The sequence below is a fragment of the Mus caroli genome, chromosome 9 (genome assembly GCF_900094665.2).
Source record: "Mus caroli chromosome 9, CAROLI_EIJ_v1.1, whole genome shotgun sequence".
In the NCBI taxonomy this organism is placed as follows: domain Eukaryota; kingdom Metazoa; phylum Chordata; class Mammalia; order Rodentia; family Muridae; genus Mus; species Mus caroli.
In genome coordinates this window covers 48,628,029-48,655,056 of record NC_034578.1, presented here as the reverse complement: position 1 = coordinate 48,655,056, position 27,028 = coordinate 48,628,029, and the positions used below count along the sequence as shown (strand labels likewise).

The following is a 27,028-nucleotide window of genomic DNA, read 5'->3' as shown; positions in this document are numbered from 1 at the left end:
GGAGGAGTGGCTAGGGAGTCTGGGATTTTCTAGGATTTGACAGATGTTTATGATTATATATATATACATATATATATATATATGTATGTATGTAGATGTAGATATATACATATATATTGTTGGGAGGGATGTGAATAAATGCTACAGAAGTGAATTGCTCTTATCAACATATATTGAGACACATGTGGCATTTGTATGACATTGCTGGGGATATTAGCCTTCATCAAGTGGTTAAAGAACTATGCTTTGCCCAAGCAAAATGGTCCCATATTTCATCCCTCTTAAAAAGAGTGGAGATTCTTGGTAACACATGGTCAGCCCCATGGGTGGATTGCTTCCTTTTACCAAGCTGATTAAACATTGGGAAGGGACACTATCTTTAGAGATCTGTCACGGACAGGAAGAGATACAGAGACTGACACAAACGTGCTTCTTCTGAACAGGCCCTGCATCAGGTCCTCAGTGCCCCACAGCGCATGGCAAGGCACGGCCTGACGGGCCTGCTCCCGATTTACAGAGAACAGTGTGGAAAGGTTTAGCAGTCGAGCTTCAGAATGACGCCTGGAGTAGACTGGTGCCTCCTGTGCGTGTGATGAACACTAGAATCGTTAAAGGGAAAATCAGTGCTGGAGGTGGTGTGCAGTCGTTCAAAATCACAGAGCCAGGCCGTCAAATAACCATGTCAGACTGAAAGACACACTCTGTAGTCACACAGACTCGGAATTAGTTTTAGGAAACTAAACACTTTAAAACAAGAAATATGCTTCTGGTTACCATATCTCTATAGATAGCTAATCAGAACTTAGCATACAAAGTACTTTGACACATCATCTGTATAACAAAAAACTGTTTTTTTTAAAATTGAGAGTAAACAAGTTATTCAAATATTATTCAAAATGACCCAATATTTAAACTTAACTCTGCTGGTTTATTAACAGTGAAGTGGCCTTTTTTGTGGTTCAAAAAGACTGATCAACTTAAAGTCTCAATATTTCAAACAAACCCCTAGCCATTAAGAATGGAGGGTTCCCGGATGGACCAATTCTACTTCCACAACCTCATACATTACTTTCCTACCAGTTGTCTCCAAAAAACTTTTTTTTTTTAAACCAACAGCTAGCCCAAGGTGAATTGCCCTTCTAATCCCCAATATTTATCACTAATTTTTACACATTTTAATCAAATAGTCTTCAGATGAAAAGTCAGCCATTGGGAGGATTTTATGGGCAAAGGAAGAATTACTCAATGCATAATCACATTTTCCTTAAACATTAGGCATGAAACTGGCAAAACCACATCTCTTTATCCTAGACATTGTTAACAGTAGCTGACCTTGGTAAGCCTAGGACAAACCTTGGCTCTTACCTGAAAGTAGCCACAAAGTTCACGGTAGGCCAGCCCAGGACAAAGGACTTCAGAGCATTCGTGTTGCCTTCTCCCACTTCCTCCACACAGCTAGCTGTCCACATGTCGGTTAGTCTTATTTTATTCTTTATCTTAAAATTGTTGTTATATCTAGCAAGACAGAAACCAAAACAGGTGCTCTTGTTATTTTGTTTCTTGAGTTTTACAGGAGGTTCCGTGTTTGTCCTGCGAGGGCAGTTTCTACCCATTGTGGGCGAAGAAAGTCTTATTGTTCCCGTCTCCAGTTCCTGAGTCAGCAGACTGTACTGTGGATGGTTACCCAGGCCTTTGAAACATTTGGGAAGGCTTGGTTCTCATGCCTGCATTAGCAGCAGAAAATATCTATAAACTGCCCTTTTCCATAGGTGGAGCACTACACTGGGATCAAAACCCAACTTAAATTTATTTTTGTGACAAAATATCAGTAATTTGCTTATTTTTAAAATTACTTCAACATATATACACAAAGACATGCTTTATAAGATGTTAAGTTCTTCCATGTTAGGAGTTAGAGAAATTGATAATAAGCTTTCAGTAGAATGGTTGTTAAGACTTTGTGGTTTCAGAAACACAGATTACCTTAAATTTCACTTAAGTGGTTCATTTTCTAGTATATTCTTGCAAACACTGAAAAACTGTAACCTAAAAACAGAACCTAAACTAGACAACAGCAGCAACAAAGCAGACAAAAGCAGAGGGGAGGGCTAACACAGCTAGTGGTCAGCTCTGGGGACTGAGGTGCCGAGTTCGTTAGCGGGCTGCGACTGTGTCTGGCAATATCTTCCTAATCATCCTCAAACCCTTGACATGGAGGCACAACGTATTCTAACCTAAATAATGTATTTAATACTCATGGTAGTTGTGAGACATAAGTAGTTAGAGGGCAGTGGGAACTATGAAGGGAATGCCCAGGGAAATGGCTCTCCTAGCCCAGGGAAATGGCTCACGTAGCATTTAGAACCATTTGGGAACATAAAAGCTGCAATGAAAATCAAAGATACAGCAGGCGGACAGGAGCCCCCCAAAGCCGTCACTACAGAGGTTATAAAGCTCAAGTGAGATTTATAGTGGTCCTTCAAGGACTTTGAAGGAGTGATGTGAAAGGAAACTAAATACTAAGGGCTGCACTCAGTTATTTCAGCAGATGAAGTCATCTGGCTACCACCCCGTCCTTCCTCCAAGGGCAAAGGGTGACAGAGTAGCCATAGGCTTCACCTAGCAGGGAGTTCACATAGAGGCTCAGCCGGTTACTAACTTAATAGTTCTGGAGTATCACTTCAATTTCCATTTTTACAAGGGACATAATAGTCAACTCAAAAGGGCCCTGAAAAGTAAAGCCTTTGGATTAATTACTAACAGGTTCTATCAAATTTTTCGCTCTTACTGCCATAAGCACACCTCTTGGATTAAACTTACTTTTGCCAAATTAATACCTAGCTTGGTCCAAGTCTTATTTTTCTGATGCACCATGACATAGTGTAGAGATAACAAGCGTTTACTTTTCTCTAGTGACTGAGAAATGCTTTGCAGAGAATGAATCTGTTAGAGTGGTCTGAACCTTGTTGGTGTCCTATAAATAACAAGGAAGCAGAATGGAGCAAGCTCTGTAGCCACAGCCTTTCTGTTAGCTGTCCCGTCAGCTAGTGTTCAACAGGAAGAGAATCTTCTTGGTACCCCTCTAAGGTGTAAACCCAACATCCCCAAGAAGTCTATAACTGCCATTTCCCCCAGGCAAACCCCTCATTGTCTCCTCCCAGGGCCACTACAGCAACCTCCTGTCTGTCACCTTGTTTCCACTCTTTTGATTTTCCGACAACCAGCTCTTTATGATGAATAAATATTTCAAAAATATGTATCACATGATGGCACTCCTCAATTGAATCTAAAAATTGATTTCAAACTCTAGTGTAGCTTAGTGATTCCAGCCTTCCAGAGGGCCCCTCCCCACCCCCCAGTACTCTCTGCTTCCTGATACACTACTGTGAATAGTGTATTTTATACCATGCCCAGGTTGGTCTGTGTAGCCAGTAGCACAGGTCAGACATGTTGGTGTTAACAGATCTGAAAGACTTTTCAGTGTGAAGGAGGCAGGTGACATGTTGTGAGATGTACTCCTGGAGGAGAGCAAAGGAAGGGAAATGAACGTCTCTGGCCAATAGCTAGGGAGAAACTCATGATGCTAGCTTGCAAGTGAATCCTCCAGTCAAGCCTCAGGGTCTGGAGGGCCATTGAGCCATAACTACCCTCTTCAATACTCTCGAGTCCTGATTCAAACTGAACGAAATGCTGGTAGTTTTTAAGCAGCTATGTTTCAGAGGAATCTGTTATTTATTTAGTTCATCCTCTCAAGGTTTTAAAGATTAGCTGCCTTTCATCCTTTAATAAGTCTTTACCCCAATTATGTACACAATACACTCCCTTATCTTCTACTTCCTATTCTAGCACCTAAGTTTTGCTCTGAGCATTGGGCGCTATCATCAACTCTTCACACACAAGGATGCAAGCTCTCACATCCCTTCCCATAAGGGTGGAGGCTTCAGAGGAGCAGGGATTAGACCCATCACATTCTTCACTGTCCCTCCTGAGGAACCTAAACACTCTTAATAAACAACTTTAAAAAAAAAAAACAAGCTCCCTATTTAAGATATTAGCTATAGGTGCTGGAGAATTAGCTCAGTAGTTAAGAATGTTGACGGCTCTTCCAGAGACCAGCTTCAATTCCCAGCACCAACATGTTGGCTCACAACCATCTATAACTCTAGTTAGGGGCTAGGGGTGTGGGTGGTGTCTGACGCTATCATCTGGCTTTTTTGGGCACTGCATGCACATGGAAAAAAAAAGTCCATATACATACAAACATAAAGCTTTTTAAAAGCCCCTTGATGGAGGCCAGACCAAGTAGAGAATGTGGTCTCCATTAGAAGAAAGTCGCTTTAAAACAATTACTTGCGGCATATGCAGTTTACTTACTTGATTTTGGCTGAGACAAACAGATCGTTGAATAGGAAAAGATGCCTCTCCTGCCTCTGCAGGCCTCTTTTAAGTTCCACTGGACCATCAATCAGCAGAGTCCGACTGGAGCACATGAACGACGACAGAAATGCACACGTGTCAATGCTGGCAGAATGGCTGTCTCTGAAAGAGACCACATGTAGCAAAGCTGTCAGTCAAATGTGCATCCTCAGGACAGAGATTTCTACAGTAGAGGCCGACAGTTGTTTATGGATATGGAACCCAAGGGCTTTTTTCTTTTTCTGTTTCCTTAAAGCAGAGAGGCTCAGTATCTTTTCTGGCCTCACTGCGGATTCTGCACACAGCAGTATCTTAGAACTTCATTATGAAAAAACAACAAAAAACAAAACAAAAAACCAAAACCTTAAAACAAACTTGAAAATAGCTTCCTAATAAATGCCCGTACAATTGAACTAGACATTGGCATTAATGTTTTATCTCACCGGTTCCTCACGTCCCTAATCCAACTGTCTTTTCTAGGATTCATTAACTCATTTCCTTTTTGGCATTTCAGTCTTAACTGTGTGTCATTAACCAGAGCCCAATGTTTACCTAACAGTTGTCCTATAATTAAAATGTATGCAGCAATGAAATGCACAAGGCCAAATTGCCAGTGCATATACCCCAAGTTTTGACAAATGCACTCACCTGTGAAATCTGAACTCCTAAACTAAGATACTGACAATCATTCCAAAAACCGCCATCCTTCTCTGTCACTATATGGGGCCATGTGCAGGTCGCTGGGTGGATTACCCGCCACAGGTCGAGACTGATGCTGAATTCAAGTTTTACACACCAATGACATCAAAATTATCCCACACAAGCACATTTTAGCCATTGTTAGCCTGCCTGCTCTGCATAGCCAGCATCTGTGAGCCAATGAAGAGTCTTTTGTTATGTGAGCTCAGGTGGCAGAACTCTTTCCCTCTTCCACATTCTCAGCAACAGCAACTTCACCTGCAGCACCCAGATGAGCTCCCTCCCACATCCTCCTCTTTAGGAGTTCCTTCTGGATGGCATCTCCTTGCCACAAGCCAATCTCAGGTGGTGAGGACCTCTCCACAGCCCTCATACTGCAGAATCAACCACAGATAACGCCTGAATGGCCAGGGGAGGTTGTGGCCTGGCAATGCTATACAAAACAAAGCGTCCTGTCTGGGCTACAGTTTGTTCTACGCTTTGGTTCAAACATTTACTTCTAAAACTTAGAAATTCAGGGCGAGAGCCACTAACTCAGGAGTGATCATTATTTGCTTGAGGTTAGCTTGGGCCAAGGTTTAATGTAGGTGATTTTTTTTTAAAGGTTTACCCTTGAAAGCAAAGGATTTCCACACATAATAAAACCTTTACCTCATAGTTAATATACCTTCAAATAGTATTTGGTGGTACTGTTGGAAAGACCCCCCCCAAAACATAGAAAGATTTTTTCATTTTCAAATTTAGCAATGTGCAAGTCTATTATCTGTAATTTTAAACTTTTTTATGTATGACAAGAAATGCTTCAAGACCTTAGTAAGCTGAGCCTCGATTTAAAACAAAAACAAAAACAACACATGTTACAGTACGTCTGAAGAAAATCAAAATCACTCGGCACTCACATAATTAAAAACTTTCATCTAAGGGAACTCATACATAGCTTTGGCATTTTTAAAAACTAGCATTTTGGTGTTTTTCTATTTAAAAATGCATTGTCAGACACTGATGAAGTATTTATTTTTATTCTGAGTGCAACAGAGGTGTGATTATTTTTGTCTCTTATAGTATAGGAATGGGAGGAGGGTAAGATCATAGCCTTCTGTTTAACTCTTCATACAGCCTGAGTAAGATCTACAGGTTATAATTAACAGAGCTCTAAACTGATTTAACAAGTACTGCAAACTATAAAAATTAACCTGCTGCAACTTCTGCATGAACATACCATCTTAAAGACTTTATGAAGCTACTTCTGAATGGCAAAGAGAATTTTTTTTTTCCGAGACAGGGTTTCTCTGTGTAGCCTTGGCTGTCCTGGAACTCACTTTATAGACCAGGCTGGCCTCGAACTCAGAAATCCTCCTGCCTCTGCCTCCCGAGTGCTGGGATTAAAGGCGTGCGCCACCACGCCCGGCTGCGGCAAAGAGAATTTTAAGACCTAGTTGTTACTAAAACCGGGTGACTTCCCTGAATCCTGGGATAGCATTATTCCCTAATATGTTCTGGTTGGGCTTACAGTAAAGCTCAAGTTGAGTTTTAGATAAAGCTTGAGAGTGGTAGTTGCTTCTTAGGAAATCACAAGGCAGTGGTTGGGGAGATGACTCAGTAGGGAAGGGGGTTGGGGTGCAAATGTGAGCATCTGAGTTTGAATCCCCAGAACCCAAGGAAAGCTGGGTGTGGTAGAGCAATCCGTGTTACCAGGACTGGCGCAGTGAGAGGGGAGCGGAGACTGGGGGCCCCAGATGGTGGCTGGCCCAATAGCCTGTGTGTGCACTGCTGAGGCTAGCAATAAAGACCCTGGCTCAGGGTAGAGAGGACTGACATCTGGGGTTGTCCTCTGACCGCCACCGATACAATGCTGTATCATCAGTTCACTGCTGACCCCACACCCCCAATACAAAGCATTACAAAGTAAAATAGACAAAACTGCTCAACTCTTCTTGGGAAACACCTATGTTCATAAGTGATAATCAATATGCTAAGTAGGATCCATACAACCTCAAGTCCTGGTACATTACCTAGTACACAATTACAATAATTATTGAAAACAATGTACTTCCTCAAAATATCCCCTAACTCAGAACCCATTCCAAATGTCCTATCTTCTATGATGGCGTTCTCGTAAACGAATCTTTGCCTGTCATCTCTTGTATGCTGTACACTCGGTACTCTGCTTCCTTACTATTGTCATTTAACACTGTGAATAGCATGCAATACATATAATAGTGTCACATTTTGCTTTGCTGACGGGTTCATTCGTGGAAGACAGATCTGATTGTTTCCCTGACCTCAAAAAGTCAGCTATCCAATAGAGGAATCGGACAAAGAAAACGATGAGAAACCAGTGACACGTCAGACATGCAGGGTACTGAGGCCCAGCAAAGCTATGAGCCTGGGTGGGTTAGGACAGTTTCTTGTAGGAGGCAAAGTCTTAAAGGATGGGCAGACAGATCAATAAACCCAGAAGGGCACTCTTAAGTAAAGGAAGTGTGTTCTAGGAAAAGCGTTGTTCGGGAGGGATTGGATTACAGGACTGGTGAAGGATATTTCCCTGTGTTATAAGAATCTCATTTAGACTTTACCCCAAAGCACAGGAGGCTTTTAGGTAGGATGCTGTGTTTGTAACATATTGAAGGGAACAGAGAAGGGTAACTTAGGGAGAGGAAAACCACTAGGAAGCTGCCACAGTAAACTTAGGCAAGAATGTGGGACATTCAACAGTGAGGAAGAAAAGGACAAAGGAAAACACATTTTAGAATTATTAAAATCTGCACTGCTAAAACTGTAATTAGCTGTGGTACTAAAATGAAAATAAAATGGACAAGAATGTAAGCCTTACTGTTCAGTCTTTACTCAACTTTTCTTTTATTCTTGTATGCCTTGCTGGGCATTGAACTTAGGGCCTTGTGCATTCATGGCAAGTGCTCTACTACTGACCCATGTCCCCTGCCATCTGATTTCTATTTTAAGGCAGCCTCACCAAACTCCCCACAATGGCCTTGAATTTATTCTGTCATCCAGACAGGCTTTGGGTGTGCCATGACTCACAATCATGTTTTGTTGGGTCCACACAGAGACAGTAACAATTTTGCACACAGTTTGTCACTTTCCTTCTATGTCTACTGTACTTCCGCCCCCTGCCCCCCCCACCACAAAGTACTTAAACCAGTGATTTTTGCTTAACTATTGCTGTTTTTAAAGGCTCATCTAATTTTGAATTCTGTCAAAAGTTATATCAAATAACATAGATTTTTTCATATTTGTCTGTATGTGTGCATGTGTGTACATGTGCATGTGTGTGCGTGTGTGTGTGTGTGCAAGGTATGAGAAGTATATATGTGGGAGATAGAAGTCAAACTCAGTGTTTCTTGGGAGATGTCCACTTGTGTTTTGTTTTGTTTGTTTTGTTGCTGTTGTCAAGACAAGGGTCTCACACTGGGAACTGGGCTCACCATGACCTGGGAGCCCACCCATCAATCAGCCTGTCTTGGCCAGCAAGCTCTAGAATCCTTCTATGTATATACATCTCCAGTGCTGGGATTCCAAGCATACAACATCATGCCCAGTCTTTTACCGTGGTGCTGCGGACCAGACTAAGGTCCTCACTGCTGTGTGTCGAGCTCTTTACTGACTAAGATCTTTCTACTGCCCTTGCATTTTACTCACTTAAAAATGTAAAATTCATTAGCACAATATGCATAATGAGCAACCGTTATCACTATCTAGTTATTGAAGACGTATATCACTCATAAAGGAAAGCTCCTCATCAGGCCTGCCCCTGCCCCTCATGGATCTGCCTACTTGGCATACATCATACTGGTCTGTATGTGTTCTCGTCTGTCTCCCTGCTTTAGGCTAGTATATAAGAGTTTCAAGGTTCGTTCTGTAGCTTGTCTCAATGCTTTTTATTGCTACTACATGTTACACTGTATGGATATATTTCTGAAGTCATTAGCTGAGGGGTACTTTGGCTGTTTGAACCTTGTGGCTACTGTGACTGATGCTGCCACGGAAATGTCTGTTCTCAGTGCTGAGTATACTGAAGTGCTGGATTACATGACAATTCCATATATAACGTACTGAAGAACTACCAGACCTCACCATAGTCGCCTTATCACTCCATACCCCACCAGTGATGGATAACAGGCCCTCTTCTGCTTATGTTTTAAGGGTATTCTAACACACATACACACACACACACACACACACACACACACACACACACACACACAGAGCCAGAGCCAGAGAGAGAGAGAAACAGGGCCCCATAGCCACTTCTATAGTTTGTAACAGATGCCTTAACTGAACTCTACTTTCCATTCTTCAATTCACATTTAATATTTCCATCAAACTGAAGCTTCTAAATGCATCGTGCCAATGATCTTAGAATGTAAGCCGTCTAACAAGTAAGCTCACCTTGGCTATGATATGCCAGTTTATAACTCTCTTTATCGTCTTAGCGTGGTATCCCTGCTGAGCTGTTCCAAATAAACTAGGCAAGAAATAATTTGAAACAAAAGAACACAGCCATTGAAATGAGGCTACAGAATCACTATTGGTACCCATCCATGTCGTTCAGCAATAACACTCCATTTATGGTATAGTCGTGACCTTCTTGAACATTTCAGCAGTAAAACAAAACCTGGAAATCTAGTCTAAAGCAATTATGTCTTACTCATGGGTAAACAAGCAGGTGCTGAGGCCTCTCAGTATTTATCACTGTAATAAAATTCACATGCAAATTACTAAAAAAATACTACTAAGTATACTATGAAATGAAAGTGTGCCATATCTTTTTATCTATCTATCTATCTATCTATCTATCTATCTATCTATCATCTATCTATCTACCTACCTACCTACCTACCTACTTACCTATCTCCAAATTAACTAGGCAACATAATGAACAGAGAAATGCCCTGGATTGTGAGAACAGAGCCTAGTGATAATGCTAATATTACGATAAAAATGAACTCAGGACAAGGGCTTTGAAGAACAGATGGAACAATGTTTAAATAAACAGAATGAGCAGCAAGAAATATACAAAGGACCACTATAATCAGTAATTATTGATTAGAGTAGGTAGTATCTATGTTACAGTCATCAATATATCATATATATCAATATATCATATATTGAGTACATTAATAATTAGATGATATAAATATTCAAAAATGAAGGAACACAGACAAGTAAAACAGAGTAGCAAGACAGAAGAAGGACATGAGGGGCAGATGGATGCCAATAAACAGTTACACTAATAGAGTCAGACCCCCACACACAACAGAGAGTGTTTCTAAGACTAAAGCACTTAATGCCTTCACAGCCTTGACAAAGAAGTGGTTCAACAACACTGACTTAGAGTTTAAGGCACTTGTGAAATGTTAGTGACAAAAGGTTTTGTGATTGGTCTCTCCAATGCAGTCTCCACTTTCCTAATGTAGCCACATTTTAAATCAGTTCCTCAGGCATGGCGACCCCCATGCATAACATTTCATCGCTACTATGCAACTATAATTTGACGGCTCTTAAGAATTGTCATGTAAACATCTGTCTTCCTAGTGATCTTAGGAGACCCTAGTGAAAAGGTTATTCCATCCCCAAAGGGGTCATGATGAATGCACGGATCGAGAGCTGCTGTTTATCCAAAGACCACAGAATATACTCAAAGACATGGCAGCTCCCTTAACAGGAGGAATCATGGATTTCAGAACTTCAAATGAGACGGTAACTTTGCAAGGGCAGTTCTATTGCAAAATGAAAGGATGACGAGAAGCAGGTAAGCCTCAGGTAAGCCTCAGGGGAGGACCAGAGGAAATGCCACATGAATCTCTTACTTTTATGTGGCCTGTTGACTTCAAAATACCATCTATCCCTATTATGAACTAACTAAGATTAATTTCAGTCATACTGAATCAGAGAATACTAAACACATTCCAACAACTTAAGCAATTTATATATGTACGGGTTAGTGTGATGGGGCCACATGTTTGAATGCTAACTGATTAAAAATTAAGCCAGACCGATCACATATTGACTAGATTCTCCGTGGGCAGATTGGTTCAGGTAACAACTAAACAGTGGATGGCATGTGGGAAGGAAGAAAACAATTATAGCTCATTCAGTCATTCTGTCTGTAACTTACAGATATCCTAAAGTTAAAAATGCCACCCGATAACTTTAATTTTCCTTTTGAGGTAAGCTTGCTATGTGTGTTGCCCAGGCTGATCTTGAACTCCTGAACTCCAGTGACCTTCTTGCTTCAGCCTCCCAAGATGGCTAGGATGATTAATCATGTGCTTTTGTGTCCAGCTAACAACGTCTAACTAGAAGATTAAGGAATACAAATTACAAAGTCCTTAAGGTGGTATGCCACTGGCAGGGACTGAGGCTGTTTATAATCTCCAGCTCATTTACAGCAAAATATCAATATTTACTTAGTATATAAATAAGTCGATTCCATTAGCTGGATGCTGGTGAAAGAATGAGGCTGGCAAGCAAGAAGCCTTCCCTGCCCCTGTCTCGTACCGGACCTCTCAGGGTAAGGAGGAATCTCATGGCGAGCACTGTCGTCTTCATGGTTTTGCTTTGCAGCTTTAGTTTCCTGACTCTAAAGAGTTATATGAAAAATTTCAGAAATAAATAGTTCCTGAGTTTAAACCACACGCCATCTTAGGCAGCGTCATAAAACTTGTCTCTGTCCCACCTTGTATCTGTACTATGTATCTTTATCACTTTTTGCCTTCGTTTTCAGACTGATGCCACACACACACACACACACACACACACACAAATCAGTGCAGTGTTCAAGTAACCTTTGTGTAACCGCCTGATGCTGTGTCACAATGCCCATGTCATTCATGGTACCACACAGATAGAGCATCATTTCATAATGTCACAAGATATGTAACGACAGCACAAAGGACACTCTGAAAGACTGTATTCACAACCTAGCTTTTATTATAATGTACAATTGTAATTATTTTGTAATCACTTTATTAGTTGTTGCCAACATCTTGCTATTCCTAATGTATGGATTAAACTTAATCATAAGTATAACTTAGTGTAATATATGTATGTATATACACATATACATATACATACATATATGTGTATATCTTGCATATATATATATACACATATCTTGCATATATGTACGTATGTGTATATATATATATATATACATATATATATATATATATATCTTGCAAAGGTAGGAAGAAATTGTTCTTTTGTGGAGAATAATTCTGATGGGCCTATAGGAACCAATTACTTCAATTTGTGTTAACATCAAACTTTCATTCACTGATGATTTTAGAAGGCCACTGTATACAAATTTTGGGAAAATATTAAAAGTTATCAATAAAATTAGAAACATATAACCTAAGTGTCTAAGTCTAGGGGTGTCCTAATAAAATGTATTAAGCTATCATTTATTAGATTTGTAATGTTTATACCCATGCAACGCTAGCATCCTAACTAATGTTCAAATGGCAGTACTAATTGCACTAAATGAGTTACTATAAAAAGGAAGGGGTTGAAGATGGCTCAGTGGTTGAGAGTCAGAACTGTTCTTGCTGAAAATCAAAAACTGGTTCCCAGTGCCCATGCTCATAAGTGCCCATAATTCCGGCTCTGGGGGATCCAACACCTAGGAACTCAGTGGGCATTTTCCTCTTGTGCACGCCCCCCTACCCCCACATTTTAAATGAATAAAATTAACATTTTTAAAGAACGAAGAGAGGAGGTTGGGAAGGGTATGTGGGTAGAGTGATCTGGTAGTAACTGGAGGGAGGAATTGGGGATGGATGTGATCCAGAGACATTGGATTCAGGTATTAAATTATCCAAGGATAATGAAAAAAAAAATTAAATCATATAGTACAGCCAAGTTGGCTCCATTTTATGAGTGCACAGTTGGTTCGACATCAAGTCAATAAATGTACTATACAATACTAATAAAGACATCAGTCACATGATCATCCTGATAGATGCATAAGCAGTTCTGAAAACATTCAACAGTCTTTCAGGATAAGAGTTATGAAGAAACTAGGAATAGATGGAATATATCTCAACACAATAAAAGCTAAACATAATAAAAAGCAGCAGCCATTATCTTACCAAATGGCAGAAAATGGAGATCGTTTTCCCACAGATCTAGACTTTTAAGTAAAGGACATCTCCACATTTGATTCCTAGTCAGTATTTATAGCGCTTGATTCTTACATAGAATGACGAGAAAACAGAAGGATATAAAAAAAATGGCAAAAATTGAATAGGACATGGTTCTATTCTCAAAAGAGCCATGGCCTTCTTAAAGTTTTGGATGTAGTAAATACTTCAGTAAGGTTTGTAGAATACCAAGAGTCATGTACAATAACAAACCTGGTAAGAACAAAATCAACACAAAGAAGAAAACCTAACTGAGGAGATGAACGACTTCTACAAGGAAAACTGCAATGTGCTGAGAGAAGAAATAGAAACAGTGGTAGCTGAGGGAAGACCTTCCAGTGTCTGAATTATCACTGTGAATATGGGCTATGCTAACAAAGGTAATCTACGGGATCAGTACAACGTACATTAGAAGTCCAGTGACACTCGTAGCAGAACTAGGAAAAAAACAATCTTAACATTTGTATGGAAGCACAAAAGACACAGAAAGAACACAGACCTGGGTGCCTGGAACCAAACTCTGGTCTTCTGCAACAGCTGTAAACACTCTTAACCACACAGCCCTTTCTCCAGCCTCCAGATCTCAACACTTCTTGAGAATTATTTTTGGCTATCAGTCATGAGGAACCATCATATTAAAACCATCATTCTCAACACGCTCTTCCTCATGCTGACATTATGAAGAGTTTAGTCACAGTGACCTCACAATGTTAACTATTGGGCGATCTGGCTTCTATTTTACTCAACTTTTCACAGATGTTAAGAGGACGAGAATAATAGATTACGCTAATGATTGCTGCCGCATATTAAAGTGTGAAATCCACAGGTTAAAGGTTCGACAAAATAACAATCGACAGTTCAACCAGTAATTTTCCACAGTAACTCATCACAGAGATGATGCATTTTTCTCTTAAAGCAGAAAAGGCACACATTGCATCTGTGTTGGCCGGACTGAGCAAACACATGTGTGGGTCTTATTTCTGTCCAGGCCCTGAAAATGTTAGTACAATGTCATCAGACTCTTTCTGTGTTCATATCGCTCAAATTCTAAAGCATGAAGCAGTGCTACCCCCCACAGACAAGTACACAGGCACAGACACACATACACAGAACGGAGTGGATATTAAAATCTAGGATCACATGGAAAAGCAAGTGTGGCCTTTGAGTTAGGCTTATTTTGCTTAATTAATGATTCCCAGCTGTGCCCATTTCCCTGCTTTTGTCATGAGCTCAATTCTCTTTACAGTGGGGTAAACTCCACTGCGCATGTATAGCACACTTTCCTAATCCATGCCTCCACTGAATGGAAAGCTAGCCTGGTTCCATCTCTTCCACTGTTGCAAAAGCAAAGCAACAAATGTGGACATGCACGAATCTTTGAGTTAGGACTATGGTCCTTTGGGTACATATGCAGGAGTGGAAGAGATGGTGCAGTGGAGCAAGAATAGCTCCAACAGGCGCCTATGCTTGAATCCATCTCTTTTTCCGCCCTCCTTCCCTCTCTCTCTTCCCCATCTCTCTCCTGGTTATTTTAAAATATGAGCTCTCAGCTACTGCTCCAGCATCATGCCTACCTGCTGCCATGTTTCCTACAGTGATGATCATGGACTCTAACCCTAAAACTGTAAGCCCCAAATAAACTCCTTCGTTAATAAGTTGCTTTGGTCATGGTGTCTTAGCTCAGCAACAGTAAAGTAACTAAGATACATGGTAAATTATGTTTTAGGCTTTTGTTTTTGTTTTTTTTGGGGGGTTTTTTTTTGTTTTTTTTTTTTTGAGAAATTCTGAGCTTAATTAGTGGCTGCATTAGTTTAAATTTCCACTAGCAGTAAATCAGGGGTTGTCTAAAATTAAGATTTATTTTTAGTCTATCAATTAATGATTAGCTGTGGAATCTGACCTGGGCAGGACTGGGAGAAATATAACGTACAGAATAACTGAGTTAGTTACTTTTGGATTGGAACATTAATGTAAGCTCCATGAAGCCAGTGGGGTGGTTTTTTGTTTTGTTTTGTTTTGTTGTTGTTCTTTTGGTTTTGTTTATTTGTTTTTGTCTCTACCTAGAAGTATCAGATGATAGAAAACACACTAAATGTTTGCTAAAACAATTATAATGATGAATGTTTATGTTCTTATAAAACGCTCTGTGTGTGTGTGTGTGTGTGTGAGAGAGAGAGAGAGAGAGAGAGATAGGTAGATCACTGGAAGCAGATTTCTGCCTTGGATGCAAATCTGGGAATAGGTAACATCTATTCAGTCTGGTACCTTGTACTGAACTCTGGGACTGCCCACCAGAAAGAGGGGATCTTCCCCAACCACCCTAACTTACTCACCTTCTAATAGACCCATTTTAACTTATATCAGACGCCACTTTCTAACATCCTAAGTTATTTGTACTCTTTTTATTCATACTCTCCCTGCTAGAATATAACATCTACGAAAGCAGAAACTTTTCAAGTACATACCCCAAAACCTGGAAAAGTAAATAATTTATTGTCACTAAAATCTTTGTTAAATAAACGAACAACTTCCAGGCATTGTATTTTAGAGGGCGAATGAATCAGATAAAACTGTTCTTCCGGGACTCACAGTATATGAAGGCACAACAGACAATATAGATTAAGAAGACCTGATCCAAAAATCTGAAATCCAAAGTACTCTTTAGTCTAAAAGTTTCTGAGTGCTGCCAAACTGATGTCAAAATGAGAAACTTCACATCTGACCTCTCATGACAGACAATAGCAGAGTTCAGAAGGGCAAAAGCCATCATACAATCAATCGTCTTCTAGCTGATATAAACAAGGTGTGCATGAAATATAAGTGAGTTTTGTGTTTTAGAGTTGTGGTCCAGCCTCAAACATGTGATTATTTAAAAGTTTCAAATCTACAATTTTCAAACTCTGAAAATCTAAAACAGTTTTTCCCCCTCAAGAATTTCAGACAGATTAAAAACTCAACCTGCATTAGAAAAAAGAAATTTGAGGGCCATGCGTACAGAAAATTTCCTTACGTCCCTATTCCCCCCCCCCCCCAACGATTTCAGTTTGCAGCACAACTACTTACTTATCTCATTTTCTGTGCCAACCACCCTGCCAAGGCTTAGTCACTCCCAAGGAAGACTTCATCTACACAGTGCCTTAGGACAGTAGCTGTCAAACTTTCATCTACCGGAGAACCACAGACAGAGCTTCTTAAAATACCGAGTGTGTTTACCATCCTTGGTGGTTTTGATTCAGAATGGGGCAGGCAGGGGCAGGGTGCTACCGTGGGTTCTAGGCTGCCAGGTGATGCCGATGTTACTCCTGAGGATGAGGTTCCTCTCTGGACAATCACTATTCCACATTGTGGTTCCCCATGACTGACAAGTCAGAAGAGAGCACTGTCGTGATTCCCAGACACAACCCTGGCAGCAGAAGTGAGGAAACACTTCAAGTCAAGGGCAAAGAACAAGGATGGAGTGCCCTCTGGTCAGCTTTTCAAAGGGCTTGGGTCTCCAGGCCTGACCTAGGGATGAAGAGAAGCAGGTCAACCTTCTTCTGCATACCACTCCCGTTAGATCTCAGTGGCAGGGAGCCCATGCATCAGGCTCACCTGCAGAAGCCTTTCATGAGCCCTGACACAAAGATGGAGCTGTTAATTCAAAGAGTGCAGTCTTTTGGGACAAATATCTTGACCTCTCCCCAGCTCTTAGACCTCAGAGAGTTTACTCACATTTTCAATGACCTAGAAAGCAAACAAAAACTACTGCTATTTACTATATGACTGCTGTACTTGCTAGTTTTGTGTCAATTTGACACAGCTGGAGTTATCACAGAGAAAGGAGCTTCAGTTGAGGAAGTGCCTCCATGAGATCCAACTGTAAGGCATTTTCTCAATTAGTGATCAAGGGGGAAAGGCCCCTTCTGGGTGGGACCATCTCTGGGCTGGTAGTCTTGGTTCTATAAGAGAGCAGGCTGAGCAAGCCAGGGGAAGCAAGCCAGTAAGGAACATCCCTCCATGGCCTCTGCATCAGCTCCTGCTTCCTGACCTGTTTGAGTTCCAGTTCTGACTTCCTTGGTGATGAACGGCAGTATGGAAGTGTAAGCCGAATAAACCCTTTCCTCCACAACTTGTTTCTTGGTCATGATGTTTGTGCAGGAATAGAAACCCTGACTAAGACAACTGCCTTGTTGCTTGAGAACAATGGTCTCTTGGCCATCTACATTTATGTCTACAAATGAGATAAATAAACACTCAGTATCTTACGCTTAAGTCACCCCTTCAGGAACTCAAAGGGCTGTGAAGAGCTCTTCAATACCTTAGAAAAATCTCTGCATTCACAAAAGATGAATAATGTGCCCTTGCATTCACTGGCTCACCTCGGTATTTTCAAAGGGTCTCTTGGCACACTAGGCAGAAAGTTAGAAGTCTATTCTTTTCTGTGACCACAACAAGTTACTATTGCTGTGATGAAACACCACGAGGCAAGCTGAGAGGAAAGGGTTTATTTGGCTTACATTTCAACATCACAGTCTATCACTGAACAAAGTCAGGACAGGAAAAACAGGGCAGGAACCTGAAGGCAGGAGCTGAGGCAGAGGCTGCGGAGGGATGCTGCTTACTGGTTTGTTCAGCCTGCTTTCTTATAGAACCCAGAGCTACCAGCCCAGGGATGGCACCACCCACAATAAGCTACCCGCACCCCCCAATCACTAAGAAAATGTCCTCCAGGCTTGCCTGCAGCCTGATCTTACAGAGGCATTTTCTCAATTGAGATTCCCTTCTCTCAGAGGACTAGAGTTGTGTTGAGTTGACATCAAAGTATCCAGCACAACTGTCAATAATGTGGGATTTGTAGTCAGAATTTAAGTCCTGACTCTCTTACTTACTAGTTGTGTGTTCTGGCCTTAAAACTCTATGAGCTGAATGCTTTCTTGTATACCGATGAGAATAACTAAAGAATATTATCTTTCGAGGTTAAAATACAGAAATCTTTACAGAAAGGTGGCACATAGTGAAGGCACAAGGAGTTAAATTACTGACATTGAAAATCATCTGAAATTCAAAATCTTGCTCCATCAACAGGAAATCTGGTACATGTTGTGATATCAACTTATAGATTGATAATTGCAAAGGAGGAAAACTACCTTAATAAAGCCTATGAGGTCCCCTTGGCCAGGTCAGACAACCTGATATTAATGTGAGCCCTGAAGTGATATGGCATAAACGTATACCACATTGTCTAGAAGACGGTTTTTAGATTGGAGATTATACTGGACATCTGCCTCAGATCTGTGATGCTCAGAAGCACAGATGTGTCAGGGAGCACTGCTACAACTCAGCCTTCCCACTACAAAGTTAGCCCATCTTCCCAGTGTTTGCTGGAGGTCAAGACACAGACTTGACCTTCTTCTCACTCTCCCCTCTTCATCTCTTTTTCTTTTAATAAAAACCAGACGAGTCCCAAGTTCAAAAAGAATTAGTCCATTTCAGTGCCCAGGTGCACAAACATAATCCTAAACTCAGTTTTATACAATAAACGTAAAACACACGTTTAACCAACATGTTAGGCTGCAAACCCTGGGATAAAATCATCCGTATGACAAAAAATTCATACTCAGAATTTAACTGAAAAAGACCTGTAAAAGACAAGGAGGGGAGTTTGCAAATTTAGAGAATTTTACTTCTTACTGCCATTATCATCTGCAAACGTTACCTGAAGACAGGGTACAGTTTAAGAAAAATTTAGGTAGCACTTTAATAATCAATGTATATGAAGTATACCTTACAAATAAAATAATCAAAATAACTCAGCATTAACTTTTTATAAGAGTATGACTATAGATTTCAAAGATAAATGATTAGACAATATTATGAGGAAATATAGGGCTATGTAACAGACAACTTAAAGGAGACAGAAAAAATCCTTAATATAACACACCACAGCTTACTGAAAAAGGAATGATACAAACATCCTTAGTACATAAACTTAACACCATCACAGACATCCATGCCACACATACACATAAACTAGACTTGCAGACCCAAGCAGCTTCCAAGGTGAAGTCAAACATTTGAGAGAGCACTACCTTCTACACAAACTCTTCCAGAAAACGAAAGAAGGAAAGAATATTTCCCAAGTTATTCACAAAATATCAAAGTAGTATCAAAGCCAAAGACACTACAGGTAACAAAACAAGAAAAGAAAACAAACAAAATACCAGGCCAAATATCTTCCAGAAATATAGGCCTAGGGACACTAAAAATACCCTTCAAACTGAATTCAACAATAAGTCATAAAAATGGCCTTATATCATGATATATAGTAGGCTTTGCTCAAGAATATAAGGTTGCTTTCACGTGAGATCAACGTAACCTGCATAGTAACAAAAGGAAAAATTAAATGATCATTCTTATGGTGATGCTTAAAATGTATTTGATAGGACATAATATTCATCAGAATCCATTTTAGGAAGGGAAGGCAAGCTTGCTCTCTCTCCTTTACTTCTGGGGAGATGTCTGCTGATACCAGTCTCTCTGCTGTACTGCAGATTCTGACTAGAGAAATCAGAATCTGAGGAAGAGACAGAGAACGTTCAGATCAGAGGGAAGCAGCAAGGGTTATGTTCATGGGTGGCCCAGTCTATGTAGAGTTCCATGGAAGCCACAAAAAATAACTCAAGCTAACTCAAGTGAATGTAGAAATACTTTAGAATATGATCACTATAAAAAGCCAAGTACATTTCTGTATATAGAGAACACACATTCAAAAGTGAAATAAAAATGTTATTTTTTTTTTTTTGACTACAGTACTGTCAATGAAAAGCTGTTCCTATTGTCTCAGGCCCAGTCTTATTGGAATTGCCAATCATCAGATTAACACATTTACATGGACGATCTTAGGGCGTGAAATAACCAGAAATATGGGGGGAACCCCATAACAGTGAAGTCGAGAGACTCACACACCTAGATTTGAAAAGGTTTCAGAGCTCTTATTACTGGGATAGTGTCATTTGGGCATGAATAGCATTGAGTACAGAAGAAGGTATGTCCGGGACACAGCAAAATGACTGTGTGACAAAGAAGGAAGGGAGCTGCATAGGGAGAGGGTTCTTTAAAAGCTTGGAAGTCACTGGATAACCACATGCAATAAACTTGAATACTGACTTTCATTGTAGATCATACATAGAAATGACCCAAAGTAGAGCATATTCCTAAATGCAAGCATTGCTAAAATAAGGCACAAAAGGATTATCTTGACCTTACATCTAGCCAAAAAGAAAAATAAATAGAGAAAAATAAACAAATAAAAAACAAAATGATAATAATAAAAAACAGAATATAGCACAAGGCTTAAAAAGAAACAAGCACTAAGCTGAACTTGATTAAAATTTACAATCTGTCTCTTTCAAGGACAGTGTTGTTGGGGGAAATCACCAGCTCTATGTTTAGAGGGGGGGAAATCACAAGGCATGCACTGGGGCAAAGCTTAGCATATAGGCAACTGCATGGAGATCTGAAAACAGTCTACCAGCATTGAATCATGGGTAATAATGGTTCACATCTTCACATGATCTTAAACTGCAGCTGGAGCTAGTGGGGAATGGGACCTGTAGTATTTCAGTGGCCATCATACTGGACAGTACAAACCATAGCATTTAACACTCATAACTCAACAATCCAAACAACTCATGAATCAAGACATGTAAACTAGCATTCTACCAGAGAAGATACAGATATTAAATAAGCTGACGAGAAGATGCTCAACACCATTAGTAACCAGATAGATCACAACTAAACCAACAGGAGATAAAATGGCACGATACAAAGAATACTCAACATTAAAAAGCTGGACCATACCTGGCGCTGACAAGGGTATGGTACACATGTAGCTCCTGGGAATATAAAGTGGTACAGCCACTCTGGTGTTTATTTTGTTTTGTTTCTTTGTGTGTGTGTGTGTGTGTGTGTGTTGGTATATATTCTTGCCAGGGGAAGGAAGCAAGTGGAGGTCAGAGTACAATCTTTTGGGGTTAGTTCTCTCCTTCACCATGTGGGTTCCAGGTATCAAACCCAGGTTGTCAGCCTTGGTGGCAAGTGCCTTTACCCACCAAGCTGTTTTGCAGGCCCAAGGTCAACTTCTTTGGAAAATAAATTAACAGTTTAACTTACATCTAACTTAAAATCCAGATATTACACTTGTCGATACTTTAAAATGAAAGTACTGGAATACAAGGACTTGTAATCGCTGATAGATGGATGTATGAGGCAACAATAATTGGTTGTGTGCTAGAAATGCCTCTCCTATCTACCAGCAGTTAAAAAGGGGCGAGTGAAGGTGAACCCAGACTGCCATATGACTCAGCAGTAAAGAGCAGCACCGTACTTTTATTAATGTCTCAAAATAAAAACAAAACTCTATGACATCACACCAATCACTGATTATCTGCATGTGGGTGGAGGAACCACGAGAGGATAGGTACAAAGGCACGCAGCCAACCTTTGGAGGTCACGTGTCTCTTTATTATTTGACTGTGAGGTTGGCTTCATGCTTGTACAGCAAATTAAAATTCATCATGTTGCAGGTATGTGTGCTTTATTACATATAGCTATTCAACAAATCTTAGCAAAATAACAACAACGAACCCCCAATAAAGCCCAAAGAACACAGCAGAGAAGAGGAGAGAGCAACAAGGCTAAAGCTCACTTCTTAGAAAACACAAACAAAACAATGCCTTTGGCTAAACAAAGACATCGGGAAATTATCAATATTGGGAACGAAAAGGGCATAGTGACAGTTCTGGCACACTTTAAAAACATCAAGGCATATTTTGCTTCAAAAATAAAATATTATGATTAAATTGAGGGCAAGGATGAAACAGACACAACCCTCCAAAGGCAAAAACCGACTCAGAGAAACAACCAAATGCTTAAATAATTCTGCATATTAACTATTCAAGAAATTAACATACTAATTTAAGACATTTCTAGACAAGAGAGCACAAAGCTTAAATAACATCACTAATAAATAGTAGCATTTTCCTACACCCTCAGAAAGAGGAGATGGCTTCTTTCCTCAGTGGGGGGCACCATCACAGGGCTAAGACTGAGTGGCTTTTCCTAAGCTGCTCCCAAAGCAAGTGGCCAGAGAAAAGTATGAGAGCAAGCGGGAGTGGATGTCCATCTTTACAGCCTCACTGCAGTGATGCCAGCCACTACACTCTGCTAAAGCCACTGGTGATATAGGGCAGTCCTATGCAACGACAATGACAAAATCAGATGAGCCAGTGACTGCCAAGAGGCAGAAGTCACCAGGGGAGGGGCACTGCAGGAACCAGCTGACAAAAACAGACCAGAGATCCCACAGAAACCAATGTTCAGCTGAAAGATTCTTATCAGAAACTAATGTCCAGCCTCATCACTGAAAGGTTCCTATGTATTTCTCAGTGGTACAGCATACACTCCGATATTTTAAGAGGTGCCCAAATGTATTAAAGGGCATGCGTTAAATAGAAACAATTTTATACATGCAGATGAAACATTTTTCATAAAACTTAAAATGTTAAAAAATGTTTGTATATACCAAGAACTCAAGAAGTTAGACTCCAGAGAAACAAATAACCCTATTAAAAATGGGGTACAGAACTAAACAAAGAATTCTCAACTGAGGAATACCAAATGGCTGAGAAGCACCTAAAGAAATGTTCATCATCCTTAGTCATCAGGGAAATGCAAATCAAAACAACCCTGAGGCTTCCACCTCACACCAGTCAGAATGGCTAAGATAAAAAACTCAGGTGACAGCAGATGCTGGCAAGGATGTGGAGAAAAAGGAACACTCCTCCATTGTTGGTGGGGTTGCAAGCTGGTACAACCACTCTGGAAATTAGTTTGATGGTTACTCAGAAAATTGGACATAGTACTACCTGAGGACCCAGCAATACCACTCCTGGGCATATACCCAGAAGATGCTCCAAGATGTAATAAGGACAGATGCTCCACTATGTTCATAGCAGCCTTATTTATAATAGCCAGAAGCTGGAAAGAACCCAGATGTCCCTCAACAGAGGAATGGATACAGAAAATGTGGTACATTTACACAATAGAGTACTATTCAGCTATTAAAAATAATGAATTCATGAAATTCTTAGGCAAATGGATGGATCTGGAGGGTATCATCCTGAGCGAGGCAACCCAATCACAAAAGAACACACATGATATACACTCACTGATAATTGGATATTAGCCCAGAAGCTCAGAATACCCAAGATACAATTTGCAAAGCACATGAAACTCAAAAAGAAGGAAGACCAAAGTGTGGATACTTCTATCCTTCCTAGAAGGGGAACAAAATATCCATGGAAGGAGTTACAGAGACAAATTTTGGAGCAGAGACTGAAGGAAAGACTATCCGAAAACTGCCCCACTTGGGGATCCATCCCATAAACTACCACCAAACCCAGACACTATTGCATATGCCAACAAGAGCTTGCTGACAGAAGCCTGATATAGGTGTCTCCTGAGAGGCTCTGCCAGTGCCTGACCAATACAGAAGTGGATGCTCAGAGTTATCCATTAGACGGAGCACAGGGTCCCCAATGAAGGAGCTAAGTACCCAAGGAGCTGAAGGGGTTTGCCGCCCCATAGGAGGAACAACAATATGAACCTACCAGAACCCTCATAGTTCCCAGGGACTAAATCACTAACCAAAGACATGGTGGGACTCATGGCCCCAGCTGCATATGTAGCAGAGGATGGCCTAGTTGGTCATCAATGGGAGGAGAGGCCCTTGGTCCTGTGAAGGCTCTATGCCCCAATGCAGGTGACTGCCAGGTCCAGGATGTGGGAATGGGAGGGTTGGTGAGCAGGGAGGATGGGGGATGGGATGGGGGATGGGGTTTTCAGAGGGGAAACCAGGAAAGGGGAAATGTAAATAAAGAAAATATCTAGTAAAAAAAATAAAAAAATATGTATATATCAAATAAGAGAGATGTAAGAACCAGCCATACCATTTCTATTCTGTATGTTACTGGGTTACTGTTTGTGTGTGCGCATGTGTGTGAGTGTGTGTGTTTATGTGTGTATACACAGGCATGTGTTTGCACACGAACACATACAGACATGTGTAGAGGCCAGAGGCTGATGCTGGCTCTCTTCCTCAAGTGTTCTTCTCTCACCTTACTTTTGAGACAATGTCTCTCACTGAACCAGAGCTCGACAAGACAACTCAGCTATAGTATGTTGGCTAGCAACCACAAGGAATTGGTATGTCTCCAATTCCCCAGAGCTGGGATTACAAGGGTACTCTACTGAGTATGGCTTGTAAAGGAGGCATTTTATCAACTGAGCTACCTTCCCAGCCAATCATAAAACCCAAATGTAGTATACATGTACCTGTTACCCTAGTGCTGTAGGAATGTGTGTGTGTGTGTGCTTGTGAGAGAGAAGTGGGGAGGGGGAAGAGGAGAGGGAAAGAGGGGAAGGGTAAAGGGGGAGATCACAGGTAGCCTAGTCTCAGGTACAGTGAGAGACCTCATCTCAAGGGAATATGGTTAAGAGCAACAGAGCTGGATCCTCAGTGTTCTCTTCTGGTCTTCACTTGCATGCACAGGTGTGTGCATCCATATCCATGCATACATCACACACACATACACAGACAGACAGAAGACAGACAGACACTGATTTTCTTTGAAACAGGGTCTCACTAGACAGCCTTTACTGGCCTAAGGCATACACAGTATGCAGTCCAGGCCGTCCTCAAACTCAGAGATGTTCTTCCTGCCTCTACATCTCGAGAGCTGAGATCAAAGGTGTGTGTCACTACATTTGGCAACAGAGAAAATTTAACTAAAACTCATAGAATTGGATGTGCATTAGAAAGAACATGAAGGAGTCAGCTTCCTCTAAGCTCCAGTTCTTCTATATAATTGATGATGAGGTATACTACCCAGGTATAGAAAGTATATGGGATTCTACCAAGGTGAAGTGTGGCAGGACACTAGACTCTATTAGTTGTGTCTTCTTCTTATAGCAGGAACAGTGAACAGGAGGACAGGAGAACCAACAGCATTGGTCCCTAACACTGAGGACTCCTGGGAGCCAGGCCAACCGGAGACTTTCTCAGCGGCATGATGAACAGCCAAAGGGGATGTTAGTTCTGAGTCCTTGCCCAGGTGCAGACTTTGCCAGATCTGGTCTGGGGCTGAGGCCAGAGCCTTCAAGGAGTTAAGATTTGGCTTCCAAACCCCTGCTTTCGCCCTGAAGGGTCGTGGTTATCAGCTGTGTCTGAGGCGTCCCATGTTCTCCTTGCCAATGTGATTTGATTTAGCTTTCTGTTGACTGTGGCCACGTTCCCCCTAGACATGAATATAAGACGCTGTATTCTTAATAAGCTTGCTGGGCATAAGCTGATGGTTTATATAAGGCCTCCTGGTCTCAGCTTCCTGTCTTCATTGTTTTCTCACCCTTGATCCTCCCCTTTGACATCTTGTTGTTTGGGACCCTTATTCACTGGGGCTCAGGTCAGAGGACATAATAAAATAGTCAAGCATTAAGTCACCATACATTCAATTACTCAAGAATTCTCCCGTCCAGGGCTTCTTCTCAGTATGGATCATTCTATTCGTTCTCAGGCAGTCAGGCTCTTACCCAGCTAGGCAAGAAAAGAATAATGGATTTAATCCAGCTAATGTTTATGCACTGAATACATAGATTTTTTTTTTGATGGCCTTTGGTCTATATGCAGCACAATGAAGATTAAATAGGAGCCACCTGAAGACATAAATTTGTTTTTTTACACAGAATATACATACACATTTATACAAACATTTACATTTCATTCACATCCTTTTTTTCCCCTAATTTTTTATTAGATATTTTCCTCAATTACATTTCAAATGCTACACTGAAAGTCCCCTATACCCTCCACACCACCCTGCTCCCCTACCCACTCAGTCCCACTTCTTGGCCCTGTACTGGAGCATATCAAGTTTGCAAGACCAAGGGGCCTCTCTTCCCAGTGATGGCCGACTAGTCCATCTTCTGCTACATATGCAGCTAGAGACACGAGTACATTCTTATTTACATATTAACACATTCACATTTTTTGTTGGGCCTAAACACTGAAGACAAATTTTTAAGAGTAGAAAATATGGTCTTCACCACACCACATAAAGGTAGAAAGAAAGAAATGACCTCATAAGTTGTCCTCTTATCTCCACATGCATATACCAGTAATCATTCGTTTTAAGCCACCATCCCAGACAACACCAGTGATGAAACCTTTTTAAAAAGACCTCTAAAACAGGTGTGGTGGTCACACCTTTAATTGCAACACTTTAGGAGGCAGAGGCAGGCAGATCTCTGTAACTTTAAGGCCACCCTTGTCTACTTAATAAGCTCCAGGCCAGCCAAGAGTGCATAATGAGGCCCGAGGAGGGGCTTTTAGAGAACTGATGAGACAGGGAATCCAGTGTCTCAGATTTTAATACAACTTTATATTAAAACCAAAATAAATAAATACAATTTTTTTATATATATAAATAAAAGAAACTTGTGGGGTGGTGAGATGGCTCAGTGGTTAAGAGCACTGACTGCTCTTCCAGAGTTCCTGAGTTCAATTCCCAGCAAGCACATGGTGGCTCACAACCATCTGTAATGAGATCTGACGTCTTCTGGCATGTCTGAAGACAGCTACAGAGTACTCATATACATACAATAAACAAATCTTAAAAAAAAAGAAAATGTTGTCTTATCAGTTGGTCAAATTG

General features: G+C 40.8%; 1 protein-coding gene across 1 annotated transcript in view; it reads right to left on the bottom strand.

The window, feature by feature from the left end:
- Arhgap20 (Rho GTPase activating protein 20) overlaps positions 1 to 27,028 on the bottom strand; it is an 82,633-nt gene that overhangs the window by 30,384 nt on the left and 25,221 nt on the right. Inside the window, 2 exon segments of the mRNA XM_021172655.1 lie at positions 1,366 to 1,515; positions 4,375 to 4,539. Coding sequence (XP_021028314.1) covers positions 1,366 to 1,515; positions 4,375 to 4,539 — 315 coding nt within the window.